This window comes from Erithacus rubecula, assembly GCF_903797595.1.
Source record: "Erithacus rubecula genome assembly, chromosome: 4".
NCBI classification, from domain to species: Eukaryota; Metazoa; Chordata; class Aves; order Passeriformes; family Muscicapidae; genus Erithacus; species Erithacus rubecula.
The window spans coordinates 4,748,246-4,768,408 of record NC_136686.1 but is presented as its reverse complement, the minus strand read 5'-3'; the positions used below and the strand labels follow the sequence as shown (position 1 = coordinate 4,768,408).

At 40.8% G+C, this 20,163-nt stretch overlaps 1 protein-coding gene across 1 annotated transcript in view; it reads right to left on the bottom strand.

Moving 5' to 3' along the window:
- TRIM24 (tripartite motif containing 24) overlaps window positions 1-15,469 on the bottom strand; it is a 52,890-nt gene extending 37,421 nt beyond the window's left edge. The window contains exon 1 of the mRNA XM_079304203.1: window positions 14,922-15,469. Coding sequence (XP_079160329.1) covers window positions 14,922-15,306 — 385 coding nt within the window. The 5' untranslated portion in view covers window positions 15,307-15,469. The remainder of the gene's footprint in view (window positions 1-14,921) is intronic.
- Between the last annotated feature and the right edge of the window lie 4,694 nt (window positions 15,470-20,163).

Genomic DNA, 20,163 nt, shown 5'->3' with positions numbered 1-20,163 from the left:
AGCCACTACTGGTGCTGCAAAATTGGCAACTTCTTCAAACCAGTTTGTTCCAGAAAAAGCTGCTCCCATCTAGTTGTGACAGCCTGCTGCTGCTAGTAGAGGGGAGATAGGTTAAACCAATAAGCAGGCACATCTCGAGGGAAAACTGGCACCTACTGCCAAGATATCAACATTCCAACCCACCACTGATCTAGCAAGAAGTTTATTAAAATTATAATTAATTAATTGTTAATTTAAATTCTTTTAAATCCTTTAAAATGCAAATAAATGAAAAGCAGACAAAGACTATTAGCTGTAATCCCCCCTCTGGAAGAGTGTTACAGGCCAGTTTTTATGCTGCAGTACATTGACTTTCTTGGAAAGCACTGCAGAGCTGAATTAAAATATTTCAGCTGCTCTGTGAAATGGTTCATTGTCCTTGCTATACATGCCCAATCTTCAAACATTTTAGATAGCATGTATTAGACTTCAAAAATTGCAAATTTTGCAAGCACTGACTCTCCAGCCACTCCTGAATACCTTAAGAAATTCTGATGGCAGAGTTTACATTCACATCCAAAGCTGTCCAATGTATTTTCTTCAACAACACAATTGTAAGAAGTGTCATAGTGCTAACAAAAGGAAACATTGATTTTGTGGGATAGACAATGTGTAAGTACAAGATGATGAACAGTAGGTCTCACTGTCTTGCAATGAACATGTCTAAATGATGATGCAGAAGCTGCCAACAAACCAATTGTCACTGCTGACTGTGATGAGCATTTCATCAAAATTAAAATACATTCTTTCCAGTCCTGAAATTGTCAATTATTTCCAAATGGTGTGTAATGAATTCAGACATATAACATGCAAAGATTGTTAAGATTCTGTGATACTCTTGCATCAGTTTTTCTGATCAGTCAAGTATTTCATTTTGAAATAACATTTTGAAAGTGGGTTTAATGCTGTTTAGATGTATACATTCTGCTGAAATAGCATTTTGCAGTTACTCTAGGATCTTGACAACAATGCTCAAGTGCATTGCATCCATGTGTTTTTGGAACAAGGAAATTAATACCTTTCTCCATAAACAGCAGCATGTTAACATGTTATAATTAATTTTTTAAAAAGATGACTGGGATAAAAAAAAATTGTAAGAATCTCTGGCATGAAGATGCCTTAGACCCTGCCTTAGAGCACAACACAGCTAATAATAATTTCTTTGTAGCACTACATTTCATACTCTGGTCTTCATCTTTTTGAGTTCTCATCTACCACCAGCTGTGAGTTCAGCAGTTGCAGTACAATGCATCTATTCCCAGAAATCATAGTTATAAAACCAGCAGGTTAGCAGAGTATCATTTGGACAAGTTAGACCCAGTCACAACCCAAAGAACCTTCTCAGGCACTGAAGAGCTGGTTCTTTTTAATTCTTTGTTGAAAGGATGAAAACTACACTCCAACATGTGACATTTTGAGTGTTTAGCCCACTTCTGTTTAGCCCAAGCTAACATTGAGCGGATGTGAAGACAAAAAAATCCTCAAAAATAACTTCTAGGAATCTGGATCATACTAAGGGAACCAGATTAGACACAGTAGTGGGAACAATAGGTAACAGGGTTAATTAAGAGTATTTCAGTATAAATGTAATCCAAACAGGAATGATAATGCAACTCAATGCCTTTGACTAGCTCATGTTACCCAAGTGCTCAAATGCATCTCCTCCCATTCTCAGTGCATTCACTACTCAGTAACTGGAAACTACCTGAGACACTCAGCAAACCACCCTCTTGGCCCTCATTTTTCCAGCCACCAGCCTCAGGGGAGCAATTCAGGTGCCTAAAGAGACATAGCTAATTTCAGGGTAATATCCTGCCTGGCTTCCAGCTACTATTCCAGAAGGAAATAGGGCTCCTGTGGATTGTGCAGCACATCTACCAGCCCTTCTTAAAATATTACAAGCATCCCAAAAATTCAGAAATGGCAGAAGTTCAGACAGCTGAATTTCAACTTATCTGAATATTCTACGCCATGTATTTCTGATATTGTGATTTTAAATTTCTGTTGGAGAACACAACTGAGGCACACAAATCTTTGCACCCTAACAAACTGTAGCTTTTAGTCTCAAATGAAAACTAAGTTTAAAATGCTGAAGTGTCAATGTTCAGAGCCATCAACTTGTTAACTGCAGTGTTCAGGGCATCTGTCTGTATTTTGCAACATCTGTCTGTATTTTGAAATTCTCAAGGACATTTCTCCTCAAGGACAGAGTTCAGAAGTCATGAAGACCTCTGTTATGTCTCCTTCAAACTATTTCAAAATACAGATTACAGTGATGCAAAATATAATGGAAAACACCATCAACTTGATCTGTAAAATACTTGTGCAAGGAATGGCTGTTTAATAGTATATAGAAATAATATGTTGATTTAAAATAATAGGCTCTGCCTTTGTTTAGGTTATTTTGTTTGGTGAGAAGGTATAGAAATTAATGAATGTCTCTAATCAATGTCTTCAATATATTCTTCAACAACAGTATGGTAATAGCACATTTATATCCAGGTACACTGTCCAGCACTTAGATCCCCAACAGCAACAAAGAGGAATTTATGTATTTATCAATAAATTCTGAATATTTTAAAATCTATTTTATAACAAATACTTTAACCTGGCAATACCTTTAAATTTTCTAGATTTATTTTTTAAACCTTGCTGTTGACAGGGACAGAGACAATGAAAAGCATAAAAAAGTATTTGATGAAAATTTCTTGTAAGAGAAAACAGTAAAGATACCTATTTCCTGCCATTTACATCAGATAAATCTGACTGCTCTGCAAGATATTATTAATGGGAAAAAAAGTAATGCTCCAAATCATTTAATTTATTTAAGTAATATAACCCAAGACTCCCAAATCCACTCTATTCTGACTACATGTTGTATTTAAAAGCTGTTCAACAATAAAGCTTGTCACAGGCAGGATTTTTGCATCTATGAAAAAGTATCTCTTAATGGCAGAACAAAACTAATACTGATTTATTATGCTGAGTCCATAGAGTAAAATTTTTCACCTGAAAGATGGATAAAGATTCTTTGCAGTGTTGCCAAGTTTTAATACCTTCAGTGGGATTCATCTAAATGTTTCAGAGTCATTGCAGATATGGGTAATAGTTAGGTCATGAGTGGTCTCCTTGTTAAAACAGATGTTTACACCTGGTCAGATTAATCAGACCTTTAAAACATCCACTTTTTCCCAGTATCTACATTAAGACTCTTATCCATTACTGGCCATCAATTTCAATTGCAAGAATTCCTCCAATATCTAAAATTAGTCATTAATAGAATATACTCCAAGTATGCTGCAAGTTAGACTGCATGTTAGTTTTCATGTACATGGTCAGCAAAAAACAGCCAGCTCACTTGATATTCTTCTCTTAGATGTGCCCAGTATGCCACAGCACCATTGTAAGGGTTCAAAAAGGTGCCCAGCTGTTTCCAGCTCCCACACAGCTTTAGGATTACCAAGCTGGAGCAATATATGCATTGTGAGATTCACACATGGCTCTGCAGCCTGCAAGAACCAGCATTAATTAAGAAGCAATGTTATCATCTCCTCTGACATTGCATTAATATGAAAATTACTGAATGTAACTAATAAAACATATTCCTTCTGGGTTGAAGAGATGCACTAATTGATCAAATAAGAACAACAGGGATTTCTAACAGCTGCCCTACAGCTTGCAGAAAACAGCAGGTTACAGAGCCAGCAGTGATAGTGCTTATGTTCCCATGGAGCATCTCCTTCTGCTGCTGGAATCTGCAGCAGGGAGCTGAACCATGAGCCAGGGCCTGTTGGCTGATGTGAATGAACATCCACATCCACTGAAGAAATCTACACTGCCCATGGTTTCCTCCATTTTCTCAGAACTAAAGAACTCCAAAGGTGCTCTGCCAGTATGACACTCTCAGCACTAAGAATGAATCTTAAGAAAATTCATCTTCTACTAAAACTGTTATTCATAAATGCCATTTATATACCTTTAGACTCAATCAATCTCTTTCCACCTTCTTGCACCATACTGCCTCAAAGGATTGATAATGAAGTTCTGGAAATACTACACTTGGCATCCAATACCAGCTTGGCAATGAACTAGGACAGTACTTCTATTCCTTCTTTATTTTTAAGGAGTAATCACAAGGGTTGTTCCCCCATAGCATTGTGGTTCTTAATCCACGTGCCTGGCAGAATGACAAAAAAAAAGTAAAAACAACCAGCCACAACTTTAAGCCAGAACAACAGAGATGCTGGTAAAAGTTGGAAGCCAGATATCCTGCAGCTTACACTACACTGCAGCTTACACCTACACTATATTCTCAATAATTTAGACCAGTCAAAAAAAAAGGCAGCCCAAGAAACCATTTTAAATCTGACCTCATCTCAATGGAACTGGGAGCAGGGAAAAGGAAAAAAAACCCCACACAATACATACAATCAGATTGGAACACAATGCAGCAATAATACTGTTGCTAAATGGACTTTTAAAGGATGCAAGATTAGCATTCAGTTTCTTAAAGAATCCAGACTACATTCAGCTCTTGCACAAGGGATGGAATGCAGCAAAGAGGACTGTCAGCTGAATCCATTTGGGATACCCATAAACAAAGTCATCTGCTTTTTGCCAAAACAGCTTCTAAAAATCATTATTTTGAGGAGAGATCTTTGGTCCTGTTGAGTGTCAAAGGCTGTGATAATAATCTAGAAGACACATGAGCTACCACAAATCATGACTTTGCTTCTAACTTGTATCTAGTCCAGCTGTAAGGCCATTTCTGAAAAGCAAAAGGCAATACAGTATGGTCTCCCTGCACCATCCAGCAAGATGCACAAAATTTTACTGATGGTGCCAGTGCCAAAAGTCTATGCATCAAATATTTACTGAGTGATAAAAGCAATACTTGCAAGTCATTCTTATGGCACAGATAGGAGTTATGACAAACATAAAGACTGCTTTCTTTCGTTTTTTGTTTAAAATTCACTGCTAGACGTGGAAACACCACAAGTCGTCCCACATGTTCCATTCCAGGAACATCTGAATGCTCTTTCACAAGACTGGACTCTGCCTTTGCTACAAAGCACAAAATAAACATTCTATTTAACAACTTGGAAGTGCAATATTTGAAGAAAGAGCAGCTAGCATCTCTGGACTCCCACTCAGATTAACTATTTGAACTTCACCTGTGTTTATCCAAGGAAAGAATTCTGTCTGTTCTGAGGCAATACTTAGGCAACATCTAACACATAAGCTCTTGAGTTTCTTGCATAGAGAAGGTTAGAATTTCTCAAACAACAGTTTAGAACTTCTAAAGGAGCTGAAGTTCTGTTCACAACTGATTCAGCTAAACTATCTGGGTACTCTAAATTCAGTGATCCCTACTTGATAGAGACCTCCCTACTCGAAATGGGAAGATAAAACTGAATTACTGAAGGCCAAGTAGCCTGTAGCTAATAAGCTCAACAAACAGTCCATAAGCTAAAACAAGTGAGAACAATAGCTGCTAACATGTGATGAAAGGCCCCCAACCAACACAAAAGCAAATTAAGGAACAGAACTATTGAGTGATGAAAAGCCACTGTTTAAGCAAGACAAGGTAGGAATCTGTGAACAAACGAGAAATATAATCCAGACATATGATACCCCCAGGGTTTCAAAGCTCCCAGACATTTAGCCATTACTGAGGTCCTGCTACAGGACACTACCCACCATTGTACAGCTCCACATTCATTCATCAAAGCTTGTCCACTGAACAGATTATCTCAGTCCAACTGATGAGTTGCCTGCTACCCTAATTTATCACTTTGGGGCTGTGATACTGAAATCAGACAGACAGAAACTATCTAACAAGTTTTGAGTATAAGAAAGCAGGCATTCTTTATTGCAGTGCACTGGTCACCCCTCACTTCATGAATATGTATTACTTTATTTGACACAGTGTCTTAGGTTGCAATACAGGATGTGAAGTATCTATTCTATCACCATCTGTTAAAACCAGGTGGGGCAATGTTCTTCATCTTTTCTCCAACCCATTCTTCCACCAGGAAGATATCTTCTGTTAATGGCCCATTGAGTCCCACTGTATGATTGATAAAATTCCATCATCCCATTGGGAGATGCATTTCCTGCCTAGATAAACTCTGAGATTTGGAACACCAAGGCAGCATTTTCCACTGGATTCCAGAGGAACACCAGGCCCTTCTACATCACCACTGGAGCTTCAGAAGAAAACTGCACCTTCTACAGGAGCATTGCTTCAACTGAACATCTGTAACTGCAGGGGGACTGCAGCCACCATTTAATGGGACTGCTACCAACACCCTGACTGACAGGGTGCCAGGTTGTATTCTGACTGTCAGTCTTTTGGGTTTGTTCTTTGTAATACTGTACTTCTATTTTAATTTTCCTAGTAAAGAACTGTTATTTCTAATTCCCATATCTTTGCCTGAGAGCCCCTTAATTTGAATATTATACTAATTTGGAGGGAGGGAGTTTATGTTCTCCATTTCAGAGAGGCTCCTGCCTTTATTGGCAGACACCTGTCCTCCAAACCAGACACATAATTACACCCCTTATTGGAGTCCTTGCAGGATTCTTTGGGGGTCTTTTTCAGTGGTCTTCAATTACCAATTTTCAGGTGGCTGCTCCTCGACCCTCACTTTTGAGTAAGCACAACATCATTGTTTTCCATAACTTCTGCTTTGTCAGCCTTGCAGAGCTGAGCTGGCATCCTACTTGCCTTCTGCATGACTTCCGTTTGCCTAAGTTACATCCTTTATTTCTCCAAGGCTGCACTGCTCTACCATCCTCAGATTAAAATGGTGTTCTGGGCAATGCTAGGAATTCCAACTTTTACTTGGAAACTGTTGAAATAATAGTTACAAGTCATCAAAGTTTTTCCAAAGGCAAAGAAGATTCAAAGCTGCTACCCCTTCTCCTTGAACCACCTGGTGAGGAGGGAATGCAATTTACATTCCTACATTATTTCAGCAACTAGTTTACTCATTTTAAAGCAAAGTCCAGGTTAAAAAAAAAAAAAAAAAAAAAAAAAGTGTTTCAATTCACACTTTTGCTGTTCAGGACAATTTTGCATACTGCTTATTTCTAGTAACAGACTTGGTGGTGGCTGGGCTGTTTTGTCAAAGCACTGCACCTTGCATTTAAAATTAGAACCTTGCTCCAAGTTTAAAATCTCATTCTCCAGTCCCAGCAGTGCTGCAGCTCTCTCCCTCTTTTTTCCTCACCTACTCATTCCCTGTGCAGCTGCCAAAATTCCTTCCCCTAAGAGCATCAGTGTTACAAGTACCCTGACATAGCAGGTTCAGCAGCAGCCACCTGAGTACAACATGAACTTGTGGGAGGGCTGGATTACAGAATTAGTTCAACTAATTTCAGCTCCAGACATCCTTGACCACGCTCAGACTCTAAAGCAAGTGCCTAGAAACAAATGAAGCCCATCAAGTAAGTTTTATTAAATGCTTTCTGACCTCATGTAGACATCCTAGAAAACACAGAAGGGTTCCAAGTCAACATGTATGTTAAAATAGTCCTGTTTCTTTTTTACAAGCTACAGTCCAGACAGATGTGTTAGCTCATTGGGAAAATTATACAGTCACTTTTCAAATTAGGCAATCATTTTAGTTCAAAGGGTGTTTGCACTAGAGTCTTGTTTTATTCAAATTGCACTATATTCACTTGAGGAACTACAGTTGAAAGGGAAACTCTCCATTTTAATAGAAAGCTGCCTGTGGCAACTTAGTTATTAATCAGTAGCAGAAATCTTTCCACGTTCAGAAGGCAAACGGCTTCGTTTCCCTGGCCATGTACTCCCACACTTAGGATTCAGCACTAGAGTTGCAGATTTTTTTTTTAAAAGGAGGATGTGTCCATGACCCAAATCCACGTTACAAACAAGGGCCCTCAAAACCCATGAGTGCAGTTCAAAGAGCTGAGCCTTGCTTACTGTCATCCTTTTCCCACAGCCCGCTGATAAACTTCAAAAATAACTAGAAACCTTGTTGAACATCAGTCCTCTATCATGTTAGTAATGTATGTAAGGTAATATGCAATTTTCTCCCACATAAAAGCTTCAAATAAGCATTTGCTTGAATCACTGGAGAAATGGTATCAAGTAATTAGGGACATTCCTTGACTCAACCTTTGGTTTCATAGCTGATTTTACAAGACTGTTTCCTATTAAAAATAGTGTCATTTTCTTCCCTACTTTACACAACTATTTCATGCTTTCTTTGACAGTAAATATTTACAGTTTTATTCATCTCTCTGGCCAGTAGGCAAAAAAGCAGATAATTTGGGCAGTTCAACTGTTGCACTGGTACCTTCAAAGTACATTTGAACTTTAAGTACATACTTTAAACATACACAGCTCCATAGCTACCTAATTGCAGAGGTAAATTTTAAAAGCATCACTGGAATTTTTCTATGAAAACATTATTGCTGTGATCTTTAAATTTGCAGAAGAAAGAAGAATGCATCTGAAAACTGTTACAGCACATAAAAAATATAAAAAGGGGAGGGGGAAAGGTTTTTTTGAAGTTTGCTTTTACTTATCGTCCTACTCAGAATATGATTGGTCATAAATTCAATAATTTCCCCAAACTGAGTCTGTTCTGCCCATGATGGTAATTGCTGAGTGATTCCCCCATCCTTATCTTGACCTACAAGCCTTTTGCTGCATTTTCTCTCCTCTTTCCAGTTGTAAAGGAGAGTGACACAACAGCCTGGGTGGGCATCAACCATCCAACCAAGGTCAAACCACCACACTGCTGTATGAAAGTACTTCATTTTACTGCAAAAACCTTTAAAAGAAGTCTAAATTTCCAACTTCAGAAATAGTGGATTTTTTAATCTAGTCAGTTACTCATACTGAAATACAGTCCTATTTAGAATTCACATAAAGTTCCTTTTGGTTTTCCCCTGACTTGTTTTTAGATTAGATACAACAGGCAAAATACCAACTTTACAAGTCTACCGTTACTGGGAAATTCCACTAAATAATATGGAAATTCCTCCTACAGTATCTCAGCAAACACACACAATATTGGCACAAAGATTTGTCATGTACAAAAGACAAGTTTTTTTAACAACACTACATTCAGAATCAGGAGCTTCAATAAAATTTCTATCTCAAGTTTAACAAACTGGTGAAGTGGAGAGAATGTGGTCACTTTGTGGTACTCATGGAATTCAGCAGACCAAGCTAAAAGCCTGATGCATAACTGAGTAGTTCTTCAGAACATTTTTCCTAGGAATAAGCTAGCCCACAAAAACATTCTTCCACTTGCCTCTTCATGAACAGATGCATCACTATTTGCCCTTGCTCTTCCAACAGGACATTTTCTTAAGAAATATCTCTACGATAAGCATTCAAACAACCCAATACACTTTCAGTTACATGAGAATTTTTAATACTCTAGTATATATTTGCTTTCCTTTGATCTAGAATTCCTTTCCACTGATAAAAGTACTAACTGCTTACCAGAGAGATTATAAGCTGATTTTGTATTGAAACAGAGCTAGGGTGGCCTCTGAGGAGAGAAATCTTTGTCTGAAAAGAAGTTTCACACAATTATGCAGCTATTTTCATAACTTGTACAGCCTAATTTTTCTAAGGCTTCTAATTGGAATGAGCTTGGCAACTGCAGTTGTTTCAGCATTCATCTGATGTTCCTGATGGTTTCAGCTTTTCAATCTCCCACTTTCCATGGGTAAAAGAAGCAAGAACACAAGTGCATCCAAACTACCCTAAAAATACTATTCTACATACATAAGACAATAAATATCTATTACATACTTATATTAATCATATATCAGAGCAAGCATGATGCAAGCTTATTTCCACAACATGCAGTTGCCTGCCTTAATAAAGGCTGCATAGGCATGCCTCCAGATTTTTATGGAATTCCTGGTGGAAGAGAAAGCTGTAACTTTTGGCAAATACATCCCTACTTCAAATTGCTTGTACAAGAAGTATCATATCTTACTGTATGTATCTTGAGAGTATACTTTTATCTAAAATAACAGTATTAACTAGAAAAATAATGGGAAAAAACAATCTCTACTCATTAATATTTATATTGATATTTTAAGCTTTAACTAGCTTTGTGACTTTTTGAACCAAGAGATTTGTCCATTACAAGCTATTGAAACAATAACACTGTATTTCACCTGTAACAATTCCAAATGCATTTCACATAAGCAATCTCTGGGGCTCTGGGAATTTTCAATTCAAAGGAAGCACAAATCCAAAACAGAATGAAAACCAGACATGTCTTTCCTATACATATTCCTATAACATACACTATTTCCAAATATTAGCACTCCCAAATCTCCTTTATTTTGGAGGTTAAACAATTCACTTCCTGAGACACAACAGCAGAAACAAGATGATCCTTGTGAAAAGAATGCATAGATGCAAACACATCTGTGAAAGTGTGAGTGTACAGCCATACAAATAAAACATGGGCTCTTTGTAATAGCAAAGATGGAGAGAATTCACTTTTAGCAAGTGTCAGTATCAAGGATGAAATGGAAATAATTATTTGTTAGCAGCAAATTCAGAAAAAGAATCTCAAGTCTTCTCAGACCATCAAGGTGTGGAAGAAAACTTGAATTCCACCATAAGAAAGATCAAATGACACTATTATATCCTTCAAACTAGCTAATAAGGATCTCAATCATTATCCAACTAAAGGAGGGAAGTAACAGAACAGACAGGTAACAAAATTTAAACTCGTGTCAAAAGCTGTAGTTGCAAGGTCAAATGAAGTGATGACATCAGAAAGTCCAGATATAAAGACCAGGTGAGAAGCTGAAAGCATTTCAATCTATCTGTAAAAGGACTGACTGTGGGGCATAATAAAAAAGCAGATGCCATCCACATATGTGAGATTTCAAGGGTAAGGTCTTCACTGCCTCATTAGAGAACTTCAAACTGTACTGCCAAGCAAATGTTTCTGGGAAGTAACAACCTGAAACATGAACACCTCTGAATCCTTATTTAGCAACTTTGAAGTATTTATTCCTTAATTGACAGCATATACTGAACGTATCTGAAATGTTAGTCCAGACACTCCCCAAGAACACATCATGGGATTGTCCAAACATTACATGTTCCTAACAGATTCATATAAATTTGTTTGCTAGCAGGTTTGCTACAGAGGACCTACAGAAAAAAAAAAAAAAAAAAAAAAAAGCTACAGAAAAAGAAGTTACAGAAAAAAAAAAGTTTCCCTTTGTTTTGGCATTGACACTAGCATGATTTCATGATGATACTTGCAAAAAACTTTGCTATGCAGTTCCATTCACAAAGATTTCCCTGCACCAGTTTCAAGTCTATTTCATGTACAGATTTATGACAAAGAACAAGCAAGGCTACTTGCAACTTTTTTAAAGTTTTGAGAAGGAATAGAATTCCCATCTCTAACTTTGCAGCTTTCACATTTGAAAATTCCAGAAGAGTACTGTGAGGATCTGCACATTGCAAATACCACCCTTTAAGCACAGGCTACTACTCACATACTGAAGTGCAGCCCAGACAAAATTTGGGCAATGGCAGACTCCTAATAACAGCCTTTTTTGTGTGTGCTCCAGTGGTAACTCGCACAACTGGACAGTAAAGAATGGCCATTTGAGAAATAACAAGAAAACCCACGTGAACTGAGCCAAGTAGTTAGTAGAGGTAGGTACTTGCTCACAAGTGAGTGCCACATTCACAGAGCTGCTCTTGCAGCACTCCCTGCAGATCATAATTTTCTGCTAACAACCCATTTTTTGGCAATGCAACATCAAAAATATCACCTATAGTAAATAAGCTTCCACTGGACATTCAGAAAGCAGTGATCTCTCCAGTGCAAATACCACTGGTGTCCGATTATACACTGATGCTTCTTCTACATCTCCAACTTCAGGAATGGTAGAAAAATCAGAAACTCCAGGTTTTTTTTTCTATAGAAGTTATTCTACTTCAAAACTGAGTGCATGTGGCAGTATAGAATATATCCATGCCAACTGGCCTCTCCACCAGCTTCCCTTTGCAAGGGAAATACTAGTTAACATTTATCACATTAAACTCCTCTGTATGTCTTGTCACTTGTCTGCTGTTATCCATGTTGAATCTTGTATTCAAGTGAGCAACTCCAGAATTCTTAATTCACTTCAAGCTTGAAGTCTTTCACAGCTCCTTAATTAGTTGTTAGAATCTTCACAGAAAGAGAGCCAACAAATAAACTCGTCTGCACGTTGGAATTTGAAGGCACACTTTTTTCTAGTAAAGTGAACAAATGTTTCTTCTTGGAAACAGTTTAATGAACACAAAAAGTGTCTTCAGATTATTCTCGAAACTCAACCTCTTCAGCTACCTGTTTCTCAGCTAATTTCAGAAAACATACAACACACAGGGCTGGTTTGGTGGAGCACTTTTCAAATCACACCCTCTCTTTTGTTCAAGGTAGATTGTAGAATGGAGTCTTTCTTCAGGTTTCTTTTTGTGAAACTGGAGGCTCATCACAGGCACATAATCAGCCTGTCTGCTTATCTCTCAGGACATTTCCATGGTTTGCAATTCTATTGTGTTCCTTACTTAGGACATTCCTTCCAGCGAAAACAGCTTCCTTGATGCTTAATTCTTCAGTTTAGTCACAGTAATTTCGTAATTTTCATCATGAGAGTCATTTGTTATCCAGCTTTCTAAGACTATACTCTTCAGTTTATTTCTTCATGCCATTCCTCATAAGCATTTTGCACAATGTATTACCAGAAGAGGTGACAGTTTTGCAGCATTTTGGTCCATCCTACCATCTTGTGAGAATTTAACAACTCCTCTAGCTGTAACAAATGTCCTCTATATAATCAGTTTTGAACAGTAACAGGTGGGTTTTTCCCAATCCTAGCTTGAAATTCACAGGAGTTTTTTTGTACCAGCTGGAAAACAGAAAGTAGGCAATCCACAAAGTTTGGCCATAGCAAGCTAATAAACAGTCCCTGTCATTGTAACCAGGGCAAACACATGACAAGTTAAGATATAAAAAATGCCTCAAAGTGAGAGTAAGTTTCTTCTTCCCACTGGACAACAAACTCTAGTATGGAAGCATGAAAGTAGCTTGGGAGAAAAGCCAACAGGGTAAAAATAATTGTCACCAAAAATACAACACGCCTGAATCTCTAGAATGAGGGAGACTATGTCCTGTGAAAGTCATTCATAGAGAAAAAACTCACAATCAAATGAGGGAACAGAGCTACAAGTTTACTGTTGGTGTGATTCATTATCAAGCAGATGCTTGAACAGCACTAATCTTTTAATTCTTACGATGCATCTCATTTCTCATTCAGCTACAGATCCCTATTTCTGCTATATTTATATAGAACATCTGGGAACGGCCCTGTGCTGTTCATGACCTCAAATCTCAGAAAACAATGATGATGCTGGCTCTGACACTGCCTTACAAACTCCTGAGCTTGAATCTAATCTTTTTTTCCTTTCTCCAAGTATACTTCAGTGTCTGTTTTTCTGTTCCTACCATGCAGAATTTCCTATTTCTACTCATAGGCATATAAACAATAACACGTCCTGAATCAAACTGATGTACACAGTCTTTGGGTCTCACAGATTTTCCCACTCTATAAATTTTGATTAGAAGTCTGACTATGACATACTTTAAATGCTAAAATTAAAGACTGAATGTATACATTAACATAGGCATTCACAAAGATGAATACATATCCTGTTAACATATTTAGGAGCTTCTCAGACATTCTGAAGCAAGTCTCTAACTGTTCTAAATATTTCTTTCTCTGAATAGGATGTTTCCTTTACGAATTGCTGCAAACACATTACATATTCAAGTGGCAATCTTTGGTCAGAACTCCGGCAGGATGGTGAAATTTTCAGAAGAACTTAAGAATTGTCAACCTGGAGCTACTACTTTTCACTTGAACCATCGCTACACATTCCAACAATACCTATGGACTAGCTCAATTTCCATCATACTTCCTTTTTCCTACACAAGTTTTCCCAAGACCTTGTCCAGCTTCCACTTCAGGATGCTTGTTCGCATTGTTCGCACTTTTTTTTTTTTTTTTTTAAATAAGAAGAAACTGCCTTTAACAAAACTAAGTGAGCCATTAGACCTAGCCTAAACAGGCTAGGGGCGTGGGGGGAAAATAGTAAAGTAGTTTTAAACTGAACTAGTTTATTTCACATCGATCGTACTTTTCGAATGCATTGTCACAGGCTACTGTGTCAGTACAGGAACTGAACAAAACTTCCTGGCGGCATTCTCCCTGGGGTGCAGTAATTAGGGATAAGTGGCGCACGAATGCAAGAGCAGAGCCATCGCTGCCCGTGGCCGGACAAGCGCTGCCATCACCGCCCGCCCCGCTCCCCTGACACCTGCAGGACTCCGCGCTGCCAACATCACTCCAAATAAAAACGCCGCTCTCTCGCTACGTTCCTGTGCCGCGTTATCAGCCCGCGTTCAGGCTTTCCGCCGGCCCGGGGCCAATTCCTGCCGGCTCTGCCGTGAGGGGCTGCCCGGCCCCGCGGCCCGCAGCGCCTCTCACCGCCCCGCTCCATCCGCACAGAGAGGTCCTGGGAAACCACAACAGTTCTGCCTTCCCTCGGAGGTGGGAAATTTAAAAAATAACCATTAAAACAAACCAAGCCAAAGCACAACGCCGCCGCCAGCCTCGGCGCTGGCGAGCAGCGCCCGTCCCGACAGCTCCGTGCCCCGGCAGCTCCGCGGCCGGGCACCCGCACCCCGCCCAGGCGCCCGGTCCCGACAGCTCCCCGGGCCCCGAACGCGACCCGCGGGGCTGCGGTGGGGGCAGCACCCCCAGGCAGGGCAGGGGGGCACGGCACAAGGGACACTTACTGGGCGTGCAGTGCAGCGGTGAGGCTTGCGAAGAGACGGGCGAGGAGGGAGGCGCCGCCGGCGGCGGCTCCTTGAGAGCGGCGGCGGCCGCGGAGCTCAGGACGGGGGGCAGCATGAGGTACCGGTCGGGCTGCGGCAGGCAGCGCTGGCACACCGAGTGCAGGCAGGGCAGCAGCTTGGGCCGCCGGCTCTGGATGGGCTGCCCGCACACGCCGCAAGTGTCCAACAGGTTGAGCGGGGCCGCGTCCCCGCCGCGCTCCGCCGGGCCCTGCCGGCTCTCGGCCTCGTTCTCCCCGCTCAGCGCCGCCGCCGCTACTCCCGGCCGGTCCGCCGGGCACGGCCCCCCCGCCGCCGCCGCTGCTAACGCCGCTGCCGCCTCTTCCATTGTCCTGCGCCGGTCGCCGCCGGAGAGCCGAAGGGAGGCGGGGCGGCCCCGCCGCTTCCCGCCCGCGCCGCCGCCGCCGCCGCCCGGCCCCCGCCCCGCGGGTGTTTGTGCGCCCGCCCCGGCAGCGGCCGCCCCGCCGAGCAGCGCCGCCAACGGCCGGGCCCGCCCGCCGGGACCGGGGACCGCCCCGCGCCCCGCCCCGCCGGACCGCGCCCCCGCCCCGCTACGTGCGGCCAGCGCTGCCCCGGGAACCGCCCGGGAACCGCCCGGCCCGCACCGCCGACCGCGTTCTCTCGGCTGCGGGTACCCGCATCTGTCCAGAGCGGGGACTTCTCCTTTTGAATATGACGAAAAACTTGTTTGCTGTCGGGGGGACTGGAACAGGCTGCCCAGTGAGGGTGTAGAATCTCCCTCGCTGGAGATGCTCAAGAACCGGCTGTGTGCTCTAGAACGACCACGCTTGAGAAGGGAGGTCGGGCCAGATGACTCTCTGTGGTCTCTTCCATCTGTGAAAGTCTTTGTCTTTTGGACAGGGCACTAAAAGAGGTCACCCTTCTCTCTGCCCCATGTGCAGGTGGTAGTCTGTAGGATTTGGCCTGTCATCACAGCAATACCATCGCATGCAGCCACGTTACCTGACTGAAGAAAATTGGTACAATTAAAAATATAAAACAGAAAAGTACAGCTCTTGTTTAGACACAACATCTTATTGAATCAAAGGCCATTAAGTATGGTGCTGGTGAGACATTGAACAGGTGCCCAGAGAACTGTGGATGCCCTGATCCTGGAAGTGTCCAAAGCAATGTTGGACTGATACTGAAATAGACAGCAAACTTCCTAACACAGTTTTGAGTATCATACAGCAGGTGTTCCCTATTACAGTACTGGACACATCAGAAGGACAGCTCTGTTAATATGATGTATGTCCAGAAGGTACAATAAGGTATTTATCCCATCACAATAATACATAAAGATTACAGTGCACTTCTGGCTAATACATAAACATCACTTTTCACAAAACTAATTTGCATGCAGCTGCCTCCTTCTGGAAGTCCTTTAATGTTCCTAGAGGGTTGTCTGAAGGGGCCTTTGGTGGTTGTACTCACCTAGAGCCCCCAATGTTCAAGTTTCCTTGAACTTCTCTTAAGGCATGCACTGTTGCTTGTTTCTATATAACTTTGCCCAAAAAGCCCATATATTCCTCATTATCCCTTTATCTACTGGATCCAGCTACATTTATCATCCTGTGTGCACACTTACACATTCTTTTATCTTGTGTTGTTAGCTGGTCTTTAAGGACCATCTAGCATCTTCAGGGGAACTGAAAATTTCTATTCTCTGTGTTATTTATCTGGACAGGACTTGGAGGAACCTGATGTAGTAGAAGGTGACTTGACCATGCTAGGGTGGGGTGGAAGCAGTTAAGGTTTCTTCCAACCCAAACTGTTCTATGATTCTGTGAAGTGTGCATGCAGACGCAAAGCATTGCTTATACATTGGCTGCTGATCAACCATAAACTGATCCAAACTCCTCAGCATATTCCAGATGTCTGTGCTTAAATTCTCAGAGCAGCTAGGATACTTCCCACTTCCTTGCAATTTCATCAAGACCCTAACATCAGTCCCATAATAAATAGGACCATAAAAATGCAGTACATGACAAAAGACAAATTTCTTCAGCACAAGGAACAACTGTATATAGGAGCATTGTCATGATTCAGCATGTCTCACATGCATAATTTATCATGGTAGCAGGAGAACAATACTACAGGTTGTTTTGGGGAGGAGGAACGGATTTGTCTTGACAATGAGGAATTGTTAAGAGGGAAACGTCATTCTCTGATTCAGAATATCAATAGTGGGGACAAACCACACATTCTTAATCACTGTCCTGCCAACACATAAGGAAAAAATGTCTCCAGAAGCAATCTCCTGAAGTACAGCTTCTGCCTCCCTCTCCAGCTGCCTCTGTCCCTTCAATAAGAGTCACCAAGTGGTAGGAGAGAGCCCTGAAGTCCTTTTTCCACCCCCCACAGATTTGGCTGTCCAATGCCCTATGATGATGTGCTAACAATCCATCATGACAGGAGCTGGCAGACTGAGAGCATGAGATCTGGAATTCAAGTTAAGGAGGATGGGACAGGTTCTGCAAAGTGAAAATCACCAAAAACTCCATTAGATAGGGTCTATTGAGGAATGGGTAATAGCTGAAGAATGGTTGATCAGTATTGAGAGCAAACATGATCAGAAACTCAGTAAATAATACATTTGTGAGGAGTAGTAGCAAATCATAAGATCATCAAACTAGGTAGTTTCTGTAACTAGTATGAATTATTTCTCCAACAGATGTCTAGAAAGGAAAGCAGCAATACTGTGTAATGGTACAAAGATCACCCTGTGAAGGAATTGAGTAGAGGCTTTGTTGCAAATGATGATCCCCATGAGGCAATGTCCCAAAGATTAGTAAAATAATAGGATTATGTTTCCTGCAAAGTTTGTTTGCTTGGGATGTTTGTGAAGCTCGCTCAAACTGAGTAGTTGCATGGCATCTGAACAGCATCTGATTTAAAATGAAAGCTTGAACTTGCATAATTTGAATTTGAATGTAGAGCCTTCCTGTTAATGGGCCTGTAGTTAGCATCATATTAGGAGTACTTGGGACAGGAACAAAAAGGGCATGGAGGAACAGAAAAAACCACCCCTGGCATAACCAACCGTGCAGTACATGTAGACAAAAGAGTGAGGGAAAAAGCTTTTATATGTAACCACATTGTTTAGACAAAATGTGACAACGATCAGTGAAAGAAGTGGCATATCTATACTGACCTGGGTGCAGAGCTTTTGGCCACAGCTCCACCGCACCTGATCTTCAGGGAACACGGCACAGCTGGCTCGGGCTGCTGGAGAAGGTCATGGAGACAAGCCAGCCCCTGGGCAATATGTGCTGAACTCGCTGATGGTTTGGTCTAGTTTCTGATGGAAGATGACTTGTTGGGCTCTTCAGCGTTTCACTGGAATGAGTCAAATAGTAAGAATGATGATAGTGACAAGCTGATAGGTGGAAATCAAGATGACTTACAGGAAACATCCAGAAGCTGAGGCTGCTTCTCTCTTCCCTGCTATGCTACTCATTACCCCTATTTATAATTTGTTTTACTACCTCCTTTGCTTTTTCTGCACATCTCATTTAAAGCAGATCCAGAAGCATTTTGCCTTCTGTTCAGATATACACCTTGTGGCTACAGTCTAGATCTTTGCCATTTGTAATCTACATTCCTGTGATATACTGCACAAAAAGTTATCATTCAGAAAGTTAAGAAAGAAATGGCTGCCAGCTGCACTGAAGAACCTCAATGGACATCTCATAACTAGGGATTCCTTGTACTTAGAATTTACTTGCTGGCTCTAATTTCGTACTTTTATTCCTTTCAGTTTGTCTCTTTCATGTATTTCTAGATTTTCTAGCAGTCACTTGGCCTTGCAAATGCAACAGATGCAAATCTTCCTAGATTACCTCTAAAGGTCAGCATGTGCATTTCCTCCTCTTAAAACAGCTATGTGACACTAACAGTCTCTTTCCAAAGTTGTTTTTTTCTTTTACAGACCAAAATAAAGCCATGGGGCTTTGCAGTGTGCCAGCTCAGTTTAACCTTTATGTGGCAACAGTGAAGGAAGTTGGGAGGAGACTCAGTGCTCCATCTGTGTCATTAAAAAATGCTTTTGACACTGTAGTCATCCAAAATATAGATGACATCTGTCAGCTTTTTGGCCAGACTCTATTACAGCAACACAAAGTAGTCACTGGGAGGATGTGTCCCAGAATATACAGCCTTTACTGGTCTGTGTCCTTTTGAGAAATGGACATCTTAATAAGTGGTTGGTTTTTGAAATCTGTAAAATATAAAATATGTTCACTGGAAGCAAGAAGAATACATTAGGAATTCATGGTTAGGGAAATGTAATATATTAACCTTTCCAGCAGCAGTGAAATACCAGAACTTTACATACTAAGACATCTGGAACAAGCAATGAATGAGCATAGTGCCTCCCAAGCTCTGAAAGCTGAACTAGGAATTAATCTAGAACATAGCTTAAATCTGCCTTTTGGAACTCACAATCAAGAACCCATCAAGCTATAGTAAACTACTCTCTAGTTCTTTCAGTAAGAAGAGAGTGAGAAAAACCCAGTTCAGCTCATTTTCTTAGGGTTTTCAACTTCCCGTTTTCTATACTTCACATAAGTATATACCTAACATATACAGAGACACATAAAAATTTTCTTCCAGATTGGAAACCTTTTTTGTGTCCTATTATACATGATCTTTACCCAAGTAAAATATTTCTCCAGCACCTGGGAAATTGCAACTGACACTTTGACAATTGAGAAGAGATTTGCTTGATCAGTTTTAGCTGGAAGCTCACCCCAGATAAGACTGGGTCCAGCACTCTGGAGTGGGCCAGCTGCCATCTAATGTTTCCAGTTCTCCACACAACATGGTTCCACTGTAAACTATAAAGTAATATCACCTCTGCACAGTTTGCTGTTGGTTTCATAGTCAGAGAAGACACTCTGCTTTTGTAAATTAAGCCTGGGTTCATCCTGTTGGATTAGATTTCAGGGAAAAAGAGCTAGCCTAAGGTGAGAGACAACATGGCAGTTCCGAACACCCAGTATTAGATTAAAAACTGATGGAAATGACTGTGGTGTTCATAACCCCTTTTTCTTCCAAAGGTATTTTTTAGTGTTCACTTTCATCAAATATTCCACAAACACACAGAAACAGCCGAGATACACACAAACATTTCCCAGTTAGTATCTCCTAACAATGCTCTATCCACTTTTTTTATCAGACACCT